General features: G+C 45.2%; 1 protein-coding gene across 1 annotated transcript in view; it reads left to right on the top strand.

Moving 5' to 3' along the window:
* The window catches only part of ZNF423 (zinc finger protein 423), a 402,787-nt gene that overhangs the window by 227,834 nt on the left and 151,479 nt on the right, over positions 1–23,474 (top strand). The window contains exon 4 of the mRNA XM_051979809.1: positions 18,796–22,019. Within this exon, the coding sequence (XP_051835769.1) occupies positions 18,796–22,019 (3,224 nt within the window). The remainder of the gene's footprint in view (positions 1–18,795; positions 22,020–23,474) is intronic.

Here is a 23,474-nt window from a genome sequence, read left to right as displayed (position 1 = left end):
GGGCTAAGTGACTTGCCCAAGGTCACAGTCTCAGAGGTCATGCTGGAACTTGAGTCTGCCTGACTCCAGCGCTAGCACTCCATCCTCTGCACCCGTTAGCTGCGGCGCACAGTGGTATCAGAATAAGTCATCGCATCTTGCAGTTGAGATCCATGTGTAAATCGGGAGGGAGCAATTTAATTAGAGTTGAGCTTGGAAGTCAGAGTCTTGGGGCTTGGGAGGAGATTGGGAAGGGGAGGAGATACGGACAACGTGTCGGCGGAGAGTTTGTTTGAAAGGGAAGAGAAGTGTAAGATGAGGACTGGGCAGGGCCAAATCACAGTCAGACCGAGGGCTGGCCCCCGGCTCAGGGTGCCCAGGACAAGGTGGGAGTGGGCCCCGATGGCCGGGAGGAAGTCTGGGACCACCACAAAGCGCGGGCCTCCGCTTAGGTAGCCTCTTGGTTGAGCCTGGGATTCCTAAGGCCTGATTTGGGGAGAATGGGACTTGGACCTTTGCCAAGCCCTGACGTCGGGCTCTTAAGGGGCTGCTTTGTGGCCCATCTTGCAGTCTCGGGAGACAGGACGAGGCCTGGGAAATACTCCTCCTCACCTGTGATCAGTAACTCAAGGAGAACGCTTGGCCTGCACCTTCCTGAAAACGGATATCCCTTTTCTATCCCATTGAAGCTTCTGAAACCTTTCCTAGAGCCTGGCAGTTGGGTGTGGAGGACGATGTTGAAAATCAAGATCAAGAGCCACAGATATTTCCGTAAAATAAAATAATAATAGTAATAGTTACTAACTTTTTAATATGGTGCTTATTATGGGCCAGGCATCGTGATATTTTAAAACTTATTATTGAGTATTTAATTAGTGTTATTATTATTATTAATTATTAACTATTTAACTTATTATTGATCAGTCAACTGAGTCTCACAATGCTGGGAGGTAGGAACTATTCTTATTTATATTTTACAAAACTTGAAGTAAGTAGCAGTTAAATGACTCACTCAGGTTCACATGGCTAGGAAGTACCTGACTCCAAGCTACTGGGCCACTGGGCTTTCCCTTCCCAAAATAATTCATATGGGGGAAAATTTTTATTTCAGTTACATTGCTTCCTAACTGGCCTTCCCAAATGGTTTTGGCTGTGATGAAATGCTGCATTTTGATTCAGAGGATGATGCTTGAATCCTGGTTATGTCTTGTTTAAGAGCCTCAGAAACTGCTTTTTACCTGCAAAGGAAGGGGGAGCCACCTTGGAAATGCTCCAAAGATGCAGAGGGAGCCATGACTTCTTAGGACTTTTATTGCCCTACCTATCCTCAGGACTTTTTCTATCCTCCAAATTTTACTTAAACTTTCCCCAAAATGGGGCGGTTTATAGTGGTGTTGGTAGTATTGCTGAATTTATCTGCAAGGACCACAGTTTTCTCCTTGCTCAGCTGCTTGGTCTGAGCTCTGTGGCCGGGCCCTGTTGTTCTGGAAGGTCCAGAACCCCCTGCAAGAGACCAGAGGTCTGGAGAACTCCCTTATAGTTCCTTCTCTGACACTGACCTTGAATCTCTCTTCTTCTGTAAGAAAAGGCCGTCTCTGAGGTACCTTCCAGGTCTGCCAGGCTGTGAGATTTGCACTCACTTTGACGGCATGTCGGCTCAGTCTCAGTTTCTCTAAGAAGTCAAAGTCATCAGTTTTCCATGACTTTGGCAGGTCACTTATTGATACTGAAGCCTCAGTTTCCTTGTTTGCAAAATCAAGGAGCTGGCTTTAGATGATCCCTTCAAAATCTAATGTAATATTCTGAAGGTTTTATTGGAGGGAGAGAATGGCCCCTTCATCAAAGCAAATGATTGCTTAGTATAGGTCATACCTTATCCCCTTCCCCCCAGTAATTAGATTCCTTGAATGCCAAATATGAAGAAACGATTATTACTATTATCATCATTATTATTGGTGATAGCTAGTTATTAACATTGGTTTAAATAGGATTGAATCTAATTTTGCTCTGTCTGTACTGGTAGGAATCATTCTAGCCATTGTATTGTGGTTCCAGAGTCTGTTTTCTTTTTCTCCTCCTAAATGGTGTCCAGACTCCTGTCTGCTAAACATGATGCAAAATTTTCTCGTGAGGATTTTGAGTGAAGCTAAAGCTTTTTAAGAATGAGGGAAATCTGGGCGTGTACATAGATGATAGAGAAAGACCCAGTGTCCAAAGAGAGGTTGAAGAGAAAAAGAAAATGCCTGAGAAACTGGTGCTCAGGAGGAGAGAATGTGGGTTGGGATAGAGGTATTTTGAGGATGGAGCCTATGATGGATGATCTCTCTTTTCTAAGCAAAATAGGAGATGAAGAGACTCTGTAATAAAATTATGGGGGAGTCCTTCCTCCATGAAGTTTGAAAAATTTTGTCAAAAGGCAAGCAGTTGTAAGTATTAATTTATCCTGTAAAGAGCAACAGTTGGTACCACATGATAATATTAAGAGGACAGAAAATTCTTTGGATAAACTTCCATATGCCAGGTCTGTAATAGGCAACTAAAGGCACTGGGATGTTTGGGGAACATCGTTAATCTGGGAGGTAACAGTCATATACCTCCCCCCCCCCAAAAAAAAAACAGCCAATCAAACCGATATCCTTTGAGCCAATTAAGGGAAGTCATGAAAGCTTGGATACAGAGCTGGAAGTAATAGCATCTGAAGCCAACTAGTTCTAACCCTTCATATTACAGATAAAAAGATTGAGAACCCCAGGCAGGTTCGTTGATATACCTGAGATCACAAAAGTAGCAAAGCATCAGAGGTAGGATTTGAACCTGGGTTTTTTTGACCCCAGAACCAGGCCAGTGATCTTCTCTTTGGATTAAGCTGTCTCTTTCTGCATGTTGGTTGAGTCATACGTAAGAGAGTCAGTATTAAAGTTACCATAATACTCTAAAGTACAGGAATTTATATTTCTCAAAGCATTTTTATTTATATTATTTCCTTTAATTCACAACAGCTTTTCAAAATAAGTAGATAGAATTAGCCCCATTTGACAGATGGAAAAAGGTGAGCCCAAGAAAAATTATTTGCTTTATTCAGGGTCATTAAGATAAGCAGTGTCAGAGCTAGGACCAGAATTGATTTCCCTCGATTCTTCTGCTAGTGTTGTTTTCAAGATGAGAAATCAGGGCATAGGAAAACAAAAAAGACCTTTTATTCTCAGGCTGGGAGGGAGGTGGGAATGAAGGGAGTGGTCCTTGAGAGTCTGTCTGGGACTGAGTATGGCCCATATCACCTGCTTTGGGCATCAGCACCAGGTGTTGATTAGTTTTGAGTTTTGAATCTCTACAGGGACCTGCATTCAGTTCCCACAGGGCTCTGGGAACCAGCCCTGAGCTTTTGAGCCAGCATCAGTCTCCTGATCCCATGGCTCAAGCAGAAGCCCAGCAGAATACAGGGGTCTCCTCCTCTGCCCTACCTGTAACCTCCCTCTGGGGTGCTCCCTCAGTGCAGGGGAGAAGGAAATCTAAAGACCCTGTACTCTCATCTGCCCCCATGTGCTAAGAATAGGAGCTTGAGCAAAGAACAGGGAACAAGATCTCTGAGGTAACGAGGACCTGAGCTTTTTAAGGTTGGGGGGGTGGGAGAGGGAGAGGATGTGGGGGAGCTTCTGTTAAAACTAGGCCTTAGTGGACAGGTGTTACCTCTAACCACAGCCTCCAAAGTGGATAATTGGCTGTTCTCTGTAGTGGGGCAGGAGCTGGGCTGGGCGTGGATATGAAACTCCCTGCTAGTCTCTAGGGACTGTCCCTCTAGAGCATGGGTGAGTCACAGTGCCAGGGGAGTGAGCGTGAGCCACACCTGTGTCATGCAAAGAAAGATGGAGAGGATGCCTCTTTCTAGAGTACCGAGCCCTGTCCTGTTTACAATAGAGTCGGCCCCCAGTGGAGGGAGGCAGAGATGGGGATATTTGGACGCATTGGATGAATCTTCCTCTTCTCTGTTCTCCCAAGAATCTTTATTTTTAGTGTTTCAAGTGAGATGAGGAAAATAAAAAAGGTTTTATTCAAGCTAACATTACCTGGCTAAATGATGAGGACAGCAGGCTGCTGGTATGATTCAAGAGGGAAGTTTGCTCCCAATTAGGGATGTGTTATAGTTAGTCAGCAAAGAATGTTTTTGGAAACTAATTGTGCAGGTGAGTCCCGCTTTAAGAAAATCCAGCTTTTGAAAATTTCTTTTTTTATTTTTAAATTAGAGGCTGGGATTCCCCCAAAGAATACCTTGAAATAAAAACCTCTTTGATGTGGCTAAGCGTTTGTTTATGAAGCATTTGGCCATTCTGGGCTGAACTAGGATTAAATAGAGAAGTGTGAAGCTAAAATACCTTAAACGCTTTTATATAGGAAGAATTAGAAATCAAGATAAAGCAGTGAAGATGGAAGTGAATAGTAGTATAAGCTGGCATATTAAAAATCTGCTGTAAAACTTGTAAGAATTAAAGCTGCTGTAAAAAGCCCAATCTATTTGTCCATCAAGGGAATAGACTGGAAGCAGTGGGAAGAGTGCTTGTTGGATACAGAATTCTCTCTGGCTCATTCCCATATAGCTCTTTTCTGAATAGCCCTAGCTAGATAATTTTGCCCTTGCCAGAGCCTGGTAAGTGAGGATAAGATAGGGATAAACATAGCGATCAGATTCTGGCATTTTTGGAGTCAGGATCAAGTTGAAGATTGAGGGCAGAGTAATTAAAACCTTGTAGGCATGTGTGTGTGTGTGTGTGTGAGGAGAAAGCCCAACCCCACTTTGTTATATTTGTTAAATATTCCTTTTTACTAACTTTGCAAACTGGGAATTTCATCTATCCAAGGAATGAGTATATAATGTGTATTAAGACCAAGGTGGTATTGAGAACAAGTGGCAGGAAAGTTTGTGGATACTTGGATAATAATTGTTATCAACAGCCAATGTAGCTGGCTGAGTATTTAATTGGAAAGGGGAATGTATTCTTACCCTTGGCTCTGGGTTCAAGGAGGGCTGGTGGGGATATCATCAGGTAGATGCTGCTTGAAGAAAATGAATTTGATTCCCCCATTCATTCTCTGTCATTAAAAAGATTTCAGTAAAAAAGGCCAGCTGCCCTGGAGTGATTCAATATAGAGAAAATGAAGCAAAGGGTGAATTTGATTATCAACATCATTATCACCAATAATAATAATAAGTGAATTTGTATAATAATAAAGTAGCTAGCATTATATAGCACTTTGAGATTTGCAAAGCACTTTACAAATATGATCACATTTTATCCTCACTACAATTCTGCAAAAGTAGATGTTATTGTTATTCCCATTTTATGGACGAGGGGACTGAGCACTATGATTAAATGATTTGTTCAGAGGTCATACAAGTAAATAAATGATTTTCTGACTCTGGGTCCAGCACTTACTCTATTGCACCACTTAGTATAGCTTCCTGAGTGTGCCAAATCATGAAATGATAGAATATCAGAACTGGAAGGGAGCCTAAATTACCTCGCCCGAATTCTTTATTTTATCATGACACAACTGAGTCCCAGGGAAGGGATATATCTTGTAAATTAGTGATAGAACCTGGAGACCAGTGAGCTTCACAATCTGGGACATCCTAGTCCATATACAGGGATAAGCTTATGTACCTGATGGATATTGGACCCATCTGGAAGGATGTGGCAGGAGGAGTTAGGTTAACCATTTTCTATATCAGGTAAGTCTTTGTACAGAGCAATGGCTCTGTATAATATCGATGTTGGATGAATTCATCCATCCAAAAATTTGCTAAGGGTCTCTTATGGACAGAGCCCTGTCCAAGGCATTGAGGGAGATATGATATGGTTCTTGACCTTCAAAAACCAATAGCCAGTATGGGGAGGCAGATGTCACCTAAGGAAAACAACAGTGGGCAATATGGAGGAATGTCTTAAATGCTCGGTGGTGGGGCCCAGACCCTTCGTGCCATGGCTGGTTGTGGAATGGACAGAGATGGACTGGTGGGCTGGAGTGGTCAGGATCGTATATTTTAGGCAGCGGCTGGGTACCATTGGTAGAACAGTTAGGAAAATCCGAATTCATATCTTACCCCAAACTGTGGGACCCAAACTGATACCTCTCTATTTCCTTTTGTGTAAAACTGGGATAATCCGAGCATTTATCTCACAGGGTGGTGGTGAAGCTCAAACGAGTTAACAAAGGGGAATTGTTTTTCAAACCTTAATGCTGTAAATAAATGCTAGCTATAATTATTATTATTCAGAACCGGAAAGGACCCCCAAAATCATCTAGTTCAGAGGTGCCAGATACACCGGCATGCGGCCCATAATTCTCCCAAGTACAGTCGGAACCAGATTGAAATGTAATTGGGCTATCATTAACAAAATAAATAAAAATACAGTCAAATGCAGATAATATCCCATTTTAACAGTTAATTTGTGACCCACAGGGATCTTATATACAGATAAGTGAGTCCTGTTTCTTTTTGGGTTTGACAGCAGTGACCTACCTAGTCTGAGGAAGAATAGGAGGAAACACAGACCCAATGTAGGTAAATGGCTTGCCCGGTGTCACACAGGTAGAAAGTGTCAGGTGAGATCTGTGAGTCCAGGGCTAATGCCCTTTCTACTGGACCACCCTACCTAGGGGAAGCTGACACTGGGGAGGTGAGACTTGAGCTGATTTTTGAAGAATTGGTAAAATACGACCATGAACAAAGGCTCCCTTATCTGATCCTCTAGCAATTATCCCACCTCTTATGCCAGTCTTAGAGTCCACTTTGTAGCATGTGCACTGTAGCGCACATGTCTTACCTTCCCCTACTAGGGGGATAAGAGAGCAGAGACTGCCTTCCTTTTTTCTTTATATCTCCCCGGTGCTAAGCCCAATGCCTTGTACATAGTAAGCATTCAGTCTAGGTTTGTTGAATGAATGAATGGGCACAGCATGTTTGTGGGTTGGTGCAGAGACAAACTCGACTCGAGAGCAAGGTATGTGTTGGGGAGGAGGGGGAGACAGATTGTGGAGGGCCTTGAAAGCCAGACAGAGGAGTTGGGACTTCATGCAGGGAACAATAGGGCTCCATTGAAGATTTTGTCTCCCAATCCGCCCTTCTGTTCCCAGAACCCGGGAGTTTAGAATTGAGATGCTTGGACTGAGCTCTGGGAGCCACGTGCACTTTTCTTCCAAATGGGCAAAGTGATTGCCAAGCCCTGCCTTTGAAGTTTCACAAAAGCAGAGAGACTTTGCAGCCGGTAATTCTAGCTGCTGCGGCTAAAATCATACAGACTAGCAAGGAAAAAAAAAAAAAAAAACAACTCTATCCAAACATGCTTAATCCTAGTCAAAGGATTAGTTTCTTAGAGAGAAGCTCCACCTATACTTAATAGTTTTAAATTGTTCTGGGTACCAGTTAGATTTTTAATTTTGCTATTCTCTCTGGCAGGGTGAGAATGTGGGCAGAGTTTTGGCTAATCAGAATTGATTTTTAATTTTTTACTTTTAATCTTTTTTTTTTTTTTGGAAGGGGATTGTTTCTGGAGAAGGTGCAGGAAGAAAGTTTCTGAGTTTTCATTTGGTTCTATTGGGCCCTTATTTGTTATTATTATTTCTTTTGGCCCTGGGAGGGAGGGGAAGGGGTAGGGAGGAGCTGAGTGACTCCAGACTGGGCCCCCTCCCACTGGGAGGAGAGAAGGAATGCACTCACACCCCATCCTTGCCTCTCCTACCCCTCTGAAGGAGGTTTGAAGTTCTTTCCTGGCAATCCCACTTGGGGAATCAACCACCAAGGTAAATATATGGATTATCCTAAAATTTCTGCAGCAATAGGGTGAGTTATTATTGATTCACAGAGCACGACAAAACATCACTGCATGAATTAGCAAACAGCTGTTTCTAATTTGAGTTTAGAACTGTACACAGAGGAACTTGTTTTACTGTTCACTCCTTTCATTTATAATGAATTTTAATCACCGCTACAGGTGAGAAAAATGTAGAAACAAGCTTGTATCTTGTGGAAGAAACAAAGGAGAGACAGATGCTAACAGATTTACAGTCTGTGATAAAAGGGATGTTTTGGTACACTTTACATGTAATTAGAGTGCAGCTGTTTTCAGTCCCAAGTCCACGGAGCACCACAGAATATGGGTTCTGCTGCATTTCCAAGGGGAGTAAAGAAAAACAGTGATTCAATCCTGAAAGCATTTCGTTTATCCTGAGTCGAGCAGAGCATCCGTCCTACCGACCCTCACTGTGTCATTTATTGATGCCTGATGAAGATTATTTAATGAGGTGTTATTTCCAACTTTCCCCCTCCTCCCTCCTTTCCCAAGTGGTGAAAAAACAACAAACAATAAGACCCATCAAATTTAGTCTTGAGGGGTCAGGGGAATCTGGGTTTTTGAGGGAAAGTTTCACTCTAAATAGGGTAGAAAGTGGGGGGAAAGGGAATCTTGGAGACTTATCCTATTTTGCTCCTTGCAAAATGGCTGGGGTTTGTCCTTCTCCCCCCAATGGGCTGCTCTCTTCAAGAATTTAACCATAGCAAACACTCCAGTAAATTAATGTAGGTTGGCTTTTTTTCTTTCTTGGTCTGTTTAATTTCTGCAATAAAACTAAGGCTCAATTGCATTTTCAATTTCCGCACTAAGTAAATTTGTCTAAGGGATAGAGCAGTGCAGACTGCTTATATGTTTGTCGAGGTCACGTTGGCTGTGTCTTCAAGGTGAAAGGCGAACTCCTATCTCCAACCCTTTATGGGTAGGATGTTGGCCCTGGACTAGCTGGGGCTGTGCTTTGGGTACCAGATCCTAACTCTGGTCAAAGGTTCCAGCCCCATTGTAGGGCACTACAGATGCCTTTATTGTGGTCTTGGCCATACGTGTTTCTGAGGGTGCTGGCTTTTCACTAGAGAGGGAGGGAAAAGACCATAATTAATGATTCTTCATCCACTTCTCTCTCTGCTCTGCAGTGGGACTTTCCAGGAAAAGGAAGGGGAGGGAAAAATGAGAAAAGGTTTCTTGGTTGAATCCAGGCATCAAAAACAATAAATTCAGATTATAGAGATCTCAAATCACCTTATGCTGCAACAGCAGAGGGTTTTGTGACCTGAGTAATTCTGACAATCCCTCTCCTGTGCTATTCATAGTTTTACAGATTTGGAGCTTGAGGGATTTAGAAGTCACCTACTCTAATTCTCTTATTTTCCAGATGAGACCAGGAGAGGCTAAGTGATGTATCTAAGATCACACAGATACTAAGTGTTTAGATTCTGAATCTCTGCCTAATGATTTCAAAAACAGAACTGTTTGCAAAATATCTCAACTTCTCTGAGTACTTGGAGTTAAAACCACTTTTTCTCATACTCTGTGCCATATACTCATGTCTGTTTGGTAGCCAATGATCTTACCCACCATTAAAAGCACCTTTGAAATTCCTATGTAAATAATGCAGGAATTGGATTTGATTTTTTTTTGGGAAAAATAATTTTACCTACTACTAGTAGGGACCAACCAAACATGTATGTGTTCTGCACACTTTTGTTTTCAATGAAATAATTTATTTAATTGTTTTCATTTGAGGTTGTTAGCACATTAAAATGTGTTTTAAAAGACCCAGCAATTAAAAGAATGAATGTAAGCACAATTCTGCACATCAAGTCACCAGGCTCAACAAGCACCATTTTGATGTGCAAAGTGCCCCTTAATGGAGACAGCAGCCATCTGTTAAATAAACCATTAGGAACAGTAGAGACAGGGACAGTTTGTAAGGTTTAGATTTCAGGTTTGTCTCTATCAGGCCCAGAGGTAATGTTCGGATGGGAACAATCTGTGCTCCCCCATCCTGGTTTGCTCATCTGTAAAATGGGGCTAATAATACCTAGTGGTATTCAATTCACAAGGTTGTTATAAGGCCCAAATGAGCTAGTATGTGTAAAACACTTTGCAGTGACCTAAAAACACTATGTCAATATCAGTTATTTTATTTTTAAAGTCCCTATTTGGTATTCATATTTATAGATTCTACCTGATTCACCAGAGAGACTGCCCACCCACACTCTTGTCCCACTTGACTAACATATGTATATCTGTTGGTAACTACAATCTCAGGTAAATCAGAGACAAGGAACAGCTGTCCAGGGATTGGATGAAAATCCTGTTTATCTGCTTACTTCACATTCCTTCCAGCCTATCAAGGCAAAAAGGGGACAGAAACTGTTTTGTGAAAGTGAGAAGCCAACATTTGGGATGATAGAATAGGGAGAGTATCTGTGATTTCTCCGGTTCTAGGGGATTGCCTTTTTGAGGAAACTCCTTTTACCAGTACAGGCTGCAAGTTTCTCTCTAACTTATGAGTAATTCCCTCTCCTATTACAATAAATAAATAACACTTCCCAAATCTCTCAATGAAATGGAAATAGCAGCTGGAGGGCACAGAGTCAGAAAATCCTGAGTTAAAATCCAACTTCAAATGTTTATTAACTGTATGACTTTGGGTAACTCACTTAATTACCATCTGCCTCAGTTTCCTTCCTTGTAAAATGGAGATAGTACTAGCACCTACCTTCCAGAGTTGATGTGAGGATCAAAAGCACTATAAATGCTAGTTGTTGTTACTAGCAGTTCCAAATTACAAGCTATTATTGTTAGCTATTATAAATCACAGGCTGTTATTATTAGTGATTGTAAATTGGACACTGATCCTAAATTCACTGATCTTTACGCTGTATAGGGTCCTATCTTGGCAGGCCCAATAGACTATCTCATATCTATTTGCAGAGACTACTCAGAGCCCTCTGCAAGTTCAATGTGAACTTCTGAATTAGAATTCTACTATTAGTAGAAATAATAACAGCTTGTATTTGTCTATCTCCTTCCTCTGGGGAGTTCAAATTGTCGTATGGACATTATCTCATTATCCCCAGTAGTGTCCTGGGGAGGGAAAGAAGGGAAATTCTTCTGCTGATGGGGAAATGGGAGCATAGAGCACTCATGGGATGCCATACAGCCAAGTTCCATATGGAACTTGGGTCACCTTGTCCTGTACTTTCCAGTTACCTTTGGAGATTTCAGTTTTTAAACATCATAGAGTGACTGTTAGTATAGATAATTCAAATGGCTTTATAAATTTTAAGAAGTCTACCATACCTTTTTTTTTTTAAAGGATAACATGATTGCACTTTTGTTCCATCTGCAAAAATGTCCTTATTAGTGGTCTAGATGGATGCTATGCACACTTACTGCTCTATACCAATAGTAGCAGGTAGTCCACAGAGTACTGAAAAAGATAACATAAAAAATATTGCTTTGAGACTCAGATGATTTGGGTCCAAATCTGTCTCTGACACTATTTGACTTCAGTTTCCTCCTTTGTAAAATGGGGGATAATAAAACTTGTAATATTTTATAAGGGTGATTGTGGGACGGGTGAGTAAAGCCCATACAGACTTTTAAATATCATATAAGTGTTTGTTATTATCATTATTATTTTCTACTGTTGTGATCATGAACAAGTTATATTAACTCTCTCTAGGCCTTGGTGTGAAATGTAAAAATCTGTAAAATGAGATTAGGTGATATTGCAAATTCTTAACCTTGTTACATCCTAATACTATAACAATAATAACAGTATTTATGTAGCCCTTGAAGGTTTGCAAAGCACTTTACAAATTTTATTTCATTCTTCTTCATAACACCTTTGGGAAGTAGTTGCTATTATTGTCCCCATTTTACAGATAGGAAAATTGAAGTTGAGATAAGTGACTAGCCCAGGATCACACAGCCAGTGAGTATCTGAGGCCAGATTTGAGCCGAGGAAGATGAGTCTTTCTGTCTCCAGGCTCAGCCACCTCCCCCTTCATTTTATAGAATTTATTTCCAGCCCAGTACCAGGAGTGGAATGAATGACTTCTAGCCACAAGACCCGAAGCAGCAATCCCAACAGCAACCAGTCAACTTGACAAAGAATAGGGTGTATGTGGGAGGTTGGAAGAGGTGGGAGTAGGGTTGGGTGGGTGGAGGAGGTGGGGGCTGAGATGTCTAAGAAGATATCTTCTTTTTTAAAGAAAAAAGGAATTGAGAGTACACTGAAAACGGAGGCATCAACATTTGGTCGACATTTGCATTATTTCACACCCGAATATTAGTGTCCCGGGCGCCGTATGCCGTGTGAAGGAATCAGTCTGTGCTGTATTTTAATCTGCTTGACTGTCTGGATGCTCTTGTTGCATTTGAGTTTCCACAAAGATGCTCTTGCCTTTGTTATAATAAGACTTTCAATCTCCTCTGCCCTGGGCTGATTGTTGACAGCCTCTTAATTGGCTAGGTCTAGAAGGCGATCAAGGGCTGGTTGTGCTGTGGCTGGAGATGGGTGGCCGGACACCAAAACCCCATGAGGAACAGGGAGACCGTGCCAAGTTGTTTTCCTGGCTCATTCCCTGCAGACTTCCTCCTTCCCACTGAGGCCTCCGGGCCCCATGCTGACCAGGTTCTCCCTGCCAGCCCTCCTCCTCCCCCCAGCCTCTTTCTCTAGCAATCTGGACAGCCTACTGATGACCCTTCCTGGGTAGAATTTGGGTCATGTTGGAGGGAGGGAGCGCTCTGAAGAAGAGCTGGCTCTCCCCATAAAGCCTCTTGCTCCACCATATGTCTCAGAAGGAGAACCCCGGTGTTTGGGAGCTTATTCTGGTTCTGAGTGAAGGACAAAGATAATAGTAATAGTTTATATCAATGTAGCTTTTTGGGCCAGACCTGTGATTTCATTAGCAAGGAAAATTCTGGTGAGGAAACGCTAAAGATGGGTGAGATAGGCAGGTACTCTTCAGCTTCACCTTAGAAAATTGACTTGACTGAGGTGGCGTAGCTTCCAGGTATCAGAGAGCCGTTGTACCTGAGTTCCGCTTTCTGTCCACTGCATAATGCTGCCTCTTCATATAGTTCTGGAGTTAAGTCCAGACTGACAAAAGTGTTTCCCTTGCATGGGGAGGAAGGTAGTAGAAGCATTGTTTGTTATTCCCATTTTTACAAGTGAGGAAACAGAGGATTCACCTTGGATTATTAGTAAGTAGAAGAGCTGTACCCTGAACCTGGCCTGGGCCTCTGACACCTAGTTTCTGTCTTGGTCCCCTCCGAACTAGAGCTACTGACACGTTCCACTAAGGGCATGATTTCCAGAGAAAGCAGTGGTCCTGTGTCCTGTGGAGTCATATTCACCTTTTGCATTTTTCCTAGAGAAGATTGATAAAGAGAATATTAGTGGCTTTCACTCAAGCTTCATGGGATTCTGCCTACTTGGCTTTGTGGCCATCACGAAGAAATACGGTGATGTGGCTGCTTTGGCAGGTTCAGTTCGATCCAGCTAACATTCAGTTGTCTTAGTGGATCCTCGGTACAAGTGAAAATCTGAATTCTATCACCGTTGATTGCATCACTTGCTTATTTACTCAAATGCTCTGTGTGTCATCCTTAAGACTGTTCTTTCCAATGATATAGATAGCAACCTGGCCACATTTTGTCCATCTTGTGAAATGTTTGTTCTTCTCATTAATTCGCCATAAGATCACACCCTAGAAGACTTTTTTGGTTTTCTTTTATGTATATAAAAGTTGTATACATTTTGTTTTTCTTGTTATATATACTTTTCTCCCAAATCTTCTGAACAACCCTCTGCTACAAAATCCATTTATTGAAAATTAAGCAAAATTACTCATTAGTGTTGATCGCGACGAAGTCCTCCAAAGGGCTGCCTTCCCCATGCTTCTTTGCCCTAGTCCTACTTGTCATTCTTTGTGGCATAGGACTATTTCATTACATTCATATGCCATCACCTGTTAGGGCACTCCCAGCATCATTCTCTTAGATAATGAGTGTGTCTGGCTAGCGGGGGAATAGAGTCAGCTAAACTGTTGATCTCTGTGTGCATGTCAGTGAGGATGCCCTCTGCCCTCTTTCTGTTCTAGAACCACTTGGTAAAAACTTCTCCAGTACATTTCTGCCAGAGCTTCAAAATGTGCCTTCTTCAACACCCCAAGAAGCATCTTGAATTTGATCCCATTGCTATTCCTAGAGAGCCTCCGTACTTAGAAGACACCTGATAGAGAAGAAAGCTGTATTACAGTCATGATGCATGTGTTTGAAGCTACTTGATATGTGTGCTGAGCATTAAGGGGACCAATTAGGCCACTCCTCTGTGCCTACATGAGCTCTGCTGCTGCATCCTATCCCATCCCAGGGATGACTTATGTTCCAAAGCCTTTCTAATGTTCTTTTTTTTTTTCTTAATTAAACTTTTATTGAATTTGCTTCTTTGAATACTGGTTTTGGTTCTTGTCTTCAATGATGACAGAAGCCTGGGAGTAGCCATGTGAGTCCTGTTTCTGAGAGTCCCATTTTGCAGGATTAGCCGTTTTTAATGACTTTAATCTTCTTTTTGAAAGTGATTTCCCCCCTCATTCTGTTAAATTCCTTTGATTGCATTAATACAGAATTATTATTCCAAAGGAAGAGGAAGAAATTAGGGTTCAGCATTGGCAGCTGTTTGACACTGTCTTAAAAATCTTCTGATGTTCCCACCTATGGCATTGCTTCCTTTGGTTGAGTTTACAGCATATCCTCATCTTCCCCATAGTAGAGAAATTAGACTGAGGATCCTTATTTATCAGATGGGAAAAAGTAATTCTGAACTAGGAGTAGACTTTGGCACAGTGAATGGCACATAGGAGGTGCTTAAAAATCCTTGTGGATTTGACTGGCTTCAGACAATAACAGCAGGGAAGGGAATTAGGTATTTATATAGCACCTATTATGTGTCAGGGATTGTACTTAGCACTTTACAAATATTATTGTATTAAATGACAATAGTTATCTTTCTCTCCCCCAATTCCCTTTCCCCTTGAGGCCTTATAAACTTTAACAAATGACTGACTCACCTCTATCTAAGAGGAAAAGGGAAAGGAATAAACTTTATATAATACCTACTGTGTGCCAGCCATTGTGTTCAGTGTTTAATGAATATTATTTCATTTGATGACAATAGTGATCTCCCTTCCCCTTTCCTCCCTTTCTTCTTGGGGCCCAAGGAACTTTTACAAGTAAGGAGATTTCATTTCTCATCACCTACCTCCTGGCTTTTGAATAGGTACCCTCTCACTTCGTTCCTGCCATTTTCCCATCTTGTAAAAAATTCTATCTTCCTTCAGAGCAGAGTTTGGACTCTCCCCTTCCAAATGAGGCTTTTACTGATTCTCCCAACTATGAGAGCTTTTTTTGCTCATAAAATTATTATTATTTTTTTACTGTTTTGTGCATCTTTTGTACATTTTTGTACTATTTTTATACATCTATGTACATGTTATATCTCTGGTAAAATGTAAACTTTTTAAGTGCAGCAACTGGTTTTCATTTTTATCTTTGTCCCTCTCAACCTCTTATAGAGGTTCTTCTCTTTAACTTACATTTAAATGTTTCTTGAATTAAATTGAAAGGCATTGAACCTTCTTCCAAATTGATAAATATTCCAAATCCCCAGGTTTTTAACCTTTTTTTTTTTTTTTGGTGACATAGACTCTGTTGGCAGCCTATGAACCCCTTCTCAGAATAATGCTTCTTATTGCATAAAAGAAGCTAATTATATCAAAATACATTTATAAAATTATTAAAAAAAATAAACAAAGTTACTGACCCCTGATTAAAAACTGCTCATGTACAGGGTAAAGACTGCTTGTTGGACACAAAAAGTTAATAGCTTTTTTTGGGAAGCAAATGACAATTTGATTTCTCAATTTTTTATGTAAACATGGCCAATTTTCCCAATTCATCTTTTTCAATTTAAAACAACCTCATTTCATTTGAATGCAAATAATTATCATCTCAGCAAGTGCTCAGTTTTGCCATCCACACAATAAAATGCTTAGCCTTGTTTTCTAAAATTGTTGACAAATCTTGCCCGCTCTGTACCTACCTCTAAAGTGGAAAGCAATTGGCGCTTGAGGGTTGAGGAGAACCTGATTTTTGAGGTCTTTTAAGGGGATGTGAGATCCTCACTTGGAGTATTACGTATTTGAAGGGACTGCTTAGCAAGTATTGACTTAAGATTTGGGGAAAGGGAAAGAGAAGCTCAAACAGATTGGATTTATACTGAGGTTCTCTCTGTTTAGACAGCTGAAGATTTGTGGTACCCAAACTGAAAGACGCCTGAAAGAATTGTGAGCTAGTTTTTGAGAAAGACTAAGCTCCTGCCACAATCTTGCCTCTTTCCTGCTGGCTCTCTTGGCTTCTACTCTCACTCAGAACTTTTCTCTAAAATGTTGCATTGTTCTTGGAGGAGCAACAGTTCTTAGCCTATGGGCTTCTGGATTGCATTGGCCAAGGAGAATCTGTTGCATTGGAGCAACAGATATATTTTGATACAGTAAATCATTCAGAGCAAAAACAAACAAACAGCAGCCCCAGCCCAGCTTCACACGTTGGGGGCGGGATCATTGTGTGCTAGTGAACCAATCACCCTACTTCCAGTCTTAGCTTCTCTCTCCATCCCTTTTGTCTCCTGGCCCCTAGAGGAGCCCAGCTGGCGTGAGCTGGGAATTAGCAGGCAGTGATCCATGGTGCCTTCCCACCGAATGTAATCCAGGAAGTGGGCAGCCAGCTGGATTGTTCCAGTCCAAAGGGCCCAGTAATGTGAGGCTCCCAGGGGACTTCATCTCCTTTGCTTAGGAAAGGAGCCCTTGCTGGTGGTATCAGAGGGAGAGGTACTACTAGAAAGGAAGGAGTCCTGGGAAGCGGGGCTCCCTGGTGTGACTCCCAACAACTTGGTTTCCAGTTTGGGGGAGCAATGGGAGAAGATGAGGATTGAAGTCTGGTGCTACGTGGGGGCCTGGGTTTGTACTTGGCTGTGTGAAGCAACTTTGTCGGACGTCCACGCCTGATTAGTCTGTCGCCTCTCAGGTCTTTGGCAAATGGTTAGGGTGGTGCTGCAGGGGGTGGCGGGGCACCTAAGTCCTGGCAGTGCCAGGGAGGCAGCCAGTCCCACTGAATTGTGGGAAGGAGGAAGGTGATTGGTTTTGGGGGAAGGGCAAGAACTTGGAGGGTTTCTAGACCAAGTTTTGTGTTAGCATCTTTTCACAGCTGTGAAATATCCTTTTTCCAAGGCAAGAACATGTGCTTCTGAAGCCTACCTTGGGGTGTGTGTGTGTGTGTGTGTGTGTGTGTGTTTGTGCATACATGGCTGTGTGTGTGTGTGTGTGTGTGTGTGTGTGCATGCACGTGCCCACTCCCTTATATGAAAGGCCTGGGAGACCACTTTTATTGGCTGCTTTAAGAAATAGTTGGAATGGGATCATTAAATGTTTTATAAGGGTAAACGGTCCTGTTTGTCTGGGAGGAAGCGGAGGGAGGGAGGGGGAGAGCAGAGAGAGCCGCTTTGCTGGGTTTACACACACACAAAAAAAGGTCAGTGCAGCTTAATTTAATGTTTTGTTTGTCTCTCCCCTCCCCCGCAGCAGCTCTGTGGCCTATTTCATTCATTATTAAGTTTTATATCCTGCTTGACATGAAACGTGATCTTTTCAACTCACTACATAGGACGGCTGGCTTCATTCTGTTCTCCTTATCTTTAGTGTCTTTAGTAACTTAACTTTTCCCCTCTTGGTCTGTGTGGTTTTGTTTTTTCTTCAACAGCCAATTTTTGTTTGTGGTGTTCTCTTGAGCCGGCTGGGGGATTGATAGCACTGGACAGCGCCTTCTCCTGTTAGGTAGATAAGGATTTCTTAGCTCTTTGATAAAAGGCTCGCCTGACCCTTGCCTGTCACTAATGGGTTTATAGGTCCTCCCTTACATTGTGTTTGGGTTCTTAATGCAGATCCCTGGTGTTCTGGAAACATCCTCTGATTGACATCAGTGTCAGGACATAATGCCAAGCCATTTTATTGGGGACCTTTAACCCTTTTGGTTGTGTGCTGTGGACAGATTTACAAATGAGAGGGATACTTCTTAAAAGTTGGGGACTCAAAGGACTTGGTGATCTTTAAATTCTACTTACTCCATCTCCTTTACTGAGGTCTAAATTCCCAAACTTTTTGGAGTTTTCTTTCTGTATTACTTAGATTATGTCACTTTTCTCCTTTTCCCTGAAGAGTCACACATAAAAGTCATTCATTTAATATCATTTAAAATGAAGCCAAATTAATTTGGATTTTGAAGGGTTTTTTTTGGGAGGGGAGGAAAATTTCTGGTACCCTTAGAGGTACCACTCAATTTTAGCTTGGGCCATTGCAGACTCGGGGATCAGGGGGTGGGATCTCAATGATTGTCAATGGGTTCCAAACTAGCAAAAGACTGGGTTGGAGGGAGCCAGCCCCTTACAGTCGGTGGGAAGTTGGTCCTAGAGCCCCCCTCCAGTGATGGCTTCCAAGTTGGCTTGAGCTCTTGGAGCTACTCCTACTTCTGAGAGCTTACCCTGGGAGTTCCCACTTTGGGGAGACGCGAAGCCCCGGGGGACAGTGGTAGCTAAGAAGGCCAGGGATAGGTGTGTTATTAATGGAAGAGCTGTTTCCCATTGCTGTCTGGCCAGCTTCTGGAGAGATGACACTGTGCTGTGTGCCTTCCCGACATCCTTTATAATCTGAAAGGCATCTTGTCCCTGGCCCTCTCTGCTGCTTTTCTGGTTGTTTTGTTTTCCCTCTGCCCCCCGTGCGCCACTCCCGTTTTCCTCCGAGCAGTTGGCGAGCGGTGCAGCGGTGTTGTTGAGAAGCTTTGTCCTTATTTCGCAGATGCCCTGGGAATTGCCTTTAATCTCCTTTCTGCCTTCCCATTACAGATGGTGATGACGACCCTCAGCTCTCCTGGGTGGCTTCCTCTCCCTCCAGCAAAGATGTTGCGTCACCCACTCAGATGATAGGAGATGGGTGTGACCTTGGCATCGGGGAGGAAGAAGGGGGGACCGGCCTGCCCTACCCGTGTCAGTTCTGTGACAAGTCCTTCATCCGCCTGAGCTACCTGAAGAGGCACGAGCAGATCCACAGCGACAAGCTCCCCTTCAAGTGCACCTACTGCAGCCGGCTCTTCAAGCACAAGAGGAGCCGGGACCGGCACATCAAGCTGCACACGGGCGACAAGAAGTACCACTGCCACGAGTGCGAGGCGGCCTTCTCCCGCAGCGACCACCTCAAGATCCACCTCAAGACGCACAGCTCCAGCAAGCCCTTCAAGTGCACGGTCTGCAAGCGCGGCTTCTCCTCCACCAGCTCGCTGCAGAGCCACATGCAGGCCCACAAGAAGAACAAGGAGCACGTCGCCAAGTCGGAGAAGGAGGCCAAGAAGGACGACTTCATGTGTGACTACTGCGAGGACACCTTCAGCCAGACCGAGGAGCTGGAGAAGCACGTGCTGACCCGCCACCCGCAGCTCTCGGAGAAGGCCGACCTGCAGTGCATCCACTGCCCCGAGGTCTTCGTGGACGAGAACTCGCTGCTCGCGCACATCCACCAAGCCCACGCCAACAAGAAACACAAGTGCCCCATGTGCCCGGAGCAGTTCTCCTCGGTGGAGGAGGTCTATTGCCACCTGGACAGCCACCGGCAGCCCGATTCCAGCAACCACAGCATCAGCCCCGACCCGGTGCTGGGCAGCGTGGCGTCCATGAGCAGCGCCACCCCCGACTCCAGCGCCTCCGTGGAGCGCGGCTCCACCCCGGACTCCACCTTGAAGCCTCTAAGGGCCCAGAAGAAGATGCGGGCCGTGGACCGGGAGGAGGGCCAGAGCTGGTCCAAGGTCACATACAGCTGCCCCTACTGCTCCAAGAGAGACTTTAACAGCCTTGCCGTCCTGGAGATTCACCTGAAGACGATCCACGTGGACAAGCCCCAGCAGAGCCACACGTGCCAGGTCTGCCTGGACTCCATGCCCACGCTGTACAACCTGAACGAGCACGTCCGCAAGGTCCACAAGAACCACGCCTACCCCATGATGCAGTTCAGCAACATCTCCGCCTTCCACTGCAACTACTGCCCCGAAATGTTTGCCGACATCAACAGCCTCCAGGAGCACATCCGGGTCACCCACTGCGGTCCCAATGCCAACCCTGCGGATGGCAACAACGCCTTCTTCTGCAACCAGTGCTCCATGGGCTTCCTCACCGAGTCCTCCCTCACGGAACACATCCAGCAGACCCACTGCAACGTGGGGAACTCGAAACTGGAATCCCCCGTCGTACAGCCAACTCAGTCGTTCATGGAAGTTTACTCCTGCCCGTATTGCACAAACTCTCCCATTTTTGGCTCCATCCTAAAGCTTACGAAGCATATTAAGGAAAACCACAAGAACATCCCATTGGCACACAACAAAAAGTCGAAGGCAGAGCAGAGCCCCGTTTCTTCTGATGTGGAAGTCTCCTCCCCCAAAAGGCAGCGGCTCTCTGCCAGCATCAACTCCGTTTCCAACGGCGAGTATCCCTGCAATCAGTGTGATCTCAAGTTCTCCAACTTTGAAAGTTTCCAGACCCACTTGAAGTTGCACCTGGAGCTGCTGTTGAGGAAGCAGTCCTGCCCTCAGTGCAAAGAAGACTTTGACTCCCAGGACTCGCTCCTGCAGCACCTCACGGTGCACTACATGACCACCTCGACCCACTACGTGTGCGAGAGCTGCGACAAGCAGTTCTCGTCGGTGGACGACCTGCAGAAGCACCTGCTGGACATGCACACCTTCGTGCTCTACCACTGCACTCTCTGCCAGGAGGTCTTTGACTCCAAGGTCTCCATCCAGGTGCACCTGGCCGTGAAGCACAGCAACGAGAAGAAGATGTACCGCTGCACCGCCTGCAACTGGGACTTCCGCAAGGAGGTGGACCTGCAGATCCACGTCAAGCACAGCCACCTGGGCAACCCGACCAAGTCGCACAAGTGCATCTTCTGCGGGGAGACCTTCAGCACCGAGGTGGAGCTGCAGTGCCACATCACCACCCACAGCAAGAAGTACAACTGCAAGTTCTGCAGCAAGGCCTTCCACGCCATCATCCTGCTGGAGAAGCACCTCCGCGAGAAGCACTGCGTCTTCGACGCGGCGGCCGAGAACGGCACGGCCAACGGCATGCCGCCCGCCGGCAAGAAGGCCGAGCCCGCCGACATCCAGAACCTGCTGCTCAAGAACCCGGAGGCGCCCAACAGCCACGAGGCCAGCGAGGACGACGTGGACGCCTCCGAGCCCATGTACGGCTGCGACATCTGCGGGGCCGCCTACACCATGGAGGTGCTGCTGCAGAACCACCGCCTGCGCGACCACAACATCCGGCCCGGGGAGGACGACTGCTCCCGCAAGAAGGCCGAGTTCATCAAGGGCAGCCACAAGTGCAACGTCTGCTCGCGGACCTTCTTCTCGGAGAACGGGCTGCGGGAGCACATGCAGACCCACCGGGGGCCCGCCAAGCACTACATGTGCCCCATCTGCGGGGAGCGCTTCCCCTCGCTGCTGACGCTCACGGAGCACAAGGTGACGCACAGCAAGAGCCTGGACACGGGCACCTGCCGCATCTGCAAGATGCCGCTGCAGAGCGAGGAGGAGTTCATCGAGCACTGCCAGATGCACCCCGACCTGCGCAACTCGCTGACCGGCTTCCGCTGCGTCGTCTGCATGCAGACCGTCACCTCCACGCTGGAGCTCAAGATCCACGGCACCTTCCACATGCAGAAGCTGGCCGGCAACTCGGCCGCCTCCTCCCCCAACGGCCAGTCCCTGCAGAAGCTCTACAAGTGCGCGCTCTGCCTCAAGGAGTTCCGGAACAAGCAGGACCTGGTAAAGCTGGATGTCAACGGCCTGCCCTACGGCCTCTGCGCCGGCTGCATGACCCGCAGCACCAACGGACAGGCGGCCGGCCTGACTCCGCCCGAGGCCGGCGAGCGGCCCTGCGGGAGCCTGCGCTGCCCCGAGTGCAGCGTCAAGTTCGAGAGCGCCGAGGACCTGGAGAGCCACGTACAGATGGACCACAGGGACCTGACCCCCGAGACGAGCGGGCAGCGGAAAGGAGCCCAGACATCTCCGGTCCCCAGAGTAAGTAGCTCAGCGTCTCTTCTCCTTTCCCTGGGGCTGCCCCCGCTTTGTGAGGGGGGGGCTGTGAGTCCACAGCACGCTGTTGGGTCTTCTGCTGTCACAGTGCGAGTGGGTATTCCTTGTAGTTGTCTGCAGAACCCATAACAAAGTGAAGCTGGAACTACATTCAAACTTTTTCTGACTGAAACTTCTCTCTCTCTGCCTCTCTCTCTCTCTCTCTCTCTCTCTCTTTCTCTCTGTCTCTCTCTCTCTCTGTCTCTCTGTCTCTGTCTCTGTCTCTCTCTCTGTCTCTCTGTCTCTGTCTGTCTGTCTGTCTGTCTGTCTCTCTCTCTCTCTCTCTCTCTCTCTCTGTCTCTTTCTCTCTGTCTCTGTCTGTCTCTCTCTCTCTCTGTCTCTCTCTGTCTCTGTCTCTCTCTCTGTCTCTGTCTGTCTCTCTCTCTCTTTCTCTCTCTGTCTGTCTCTGTCTCTCTGTTTATCTCTGTCTCTGTCTCTCTGTTTCTCTGTCTCTCTCTCTGTCTTTGTGTCTCTCTGTCTGTCTCTCTGTCTTTCTCTTTCTCACACACACACACACACACACACACACACACACACACACACACACACACACCCTTTGCTGGAGGTCCCACAGCATTTGAGGTAGGTAGTGTAATTATCCCCATTGTGCAGAAGAGAAAGTTGTGCCTCAGATAAGTGGAATTGACTTCGCCTTGGTCCTGTGTCCAACAGGTGGATTTGTTCTTTGTAGAGGTGATTTGAGCCTTGGTTCTCCCTCAGTTGAGAGATCATAAGCTCATAGAAATTGGATCTAGAAAATCCTCTGAGGTCATCTAATCCTATCTTCTCATTGCTCGTTCCAACCCATTCACCATTTTGATAGGGTTGAAAGGATGACACTTTTAGAGTTAGACTTGCCTCCGATACATCTGTATGTTTTGGGGAAGTATCTATTTCTTTGGGTATCTGTTTTCACATCTGTAAAGTGGGGAGCAATGGTTAAGATGGAGACTGAGGTACCAGTTAGCTCTAAAACTTTGACATATGATCCAGGATTTGAACCAGAATTTCCAAATCCACTTCTCTTTTAATCACACTAATCTGTTTTCCACAAGAACTCCTCGTCTGGCTGTATCTGCCGCTTGTGGATTTGGGGAGCAGAGGCACATCAGCCCTTTCCTTGATGGCTGTGGGGCTTGGGTCTAGGAGGCTGAGTGGGGACTTTCTATAGAAACTCCACTCTTCCATCTGGCTGTTTGCTTCTCGAGCGTTAGACCTGTAGGGCCTTAGGATTCTCTCTGGGTTTGTGTTCTTTCCAGATGGGTGGAGATGCCAAATGTTTCCTAAGAGTAAACTCTTCCAGGTGCTACTGTTGCTGGCCTTGAGGGAGGCAGGATTTGGGGCTATAGCCTTTTGCCACAGGTGTTTGCTGGTGGTATTTGGCCTTGGGACTTGCAATAG

Source organism: Antechinus flavipes, chromosome 2 (genome assembly GCF_016432865.1).
Source record: "Antechinus flavipes isolate AdamAnt ecotype Samford, QLD, Australia chromosome 2, AdamAnt_v2, whole genome shotgun sequence".
NCBI classification, from domain to species: Eukaryota; Metazoa; Chordata; class Mammalia; order Dasyuromorphia; family Dasyuridae; genus Antechinus; species Antechinus flavipes.
This window is presented reverse-complemented; position numbering and strand designations above follow the sequence as displayed.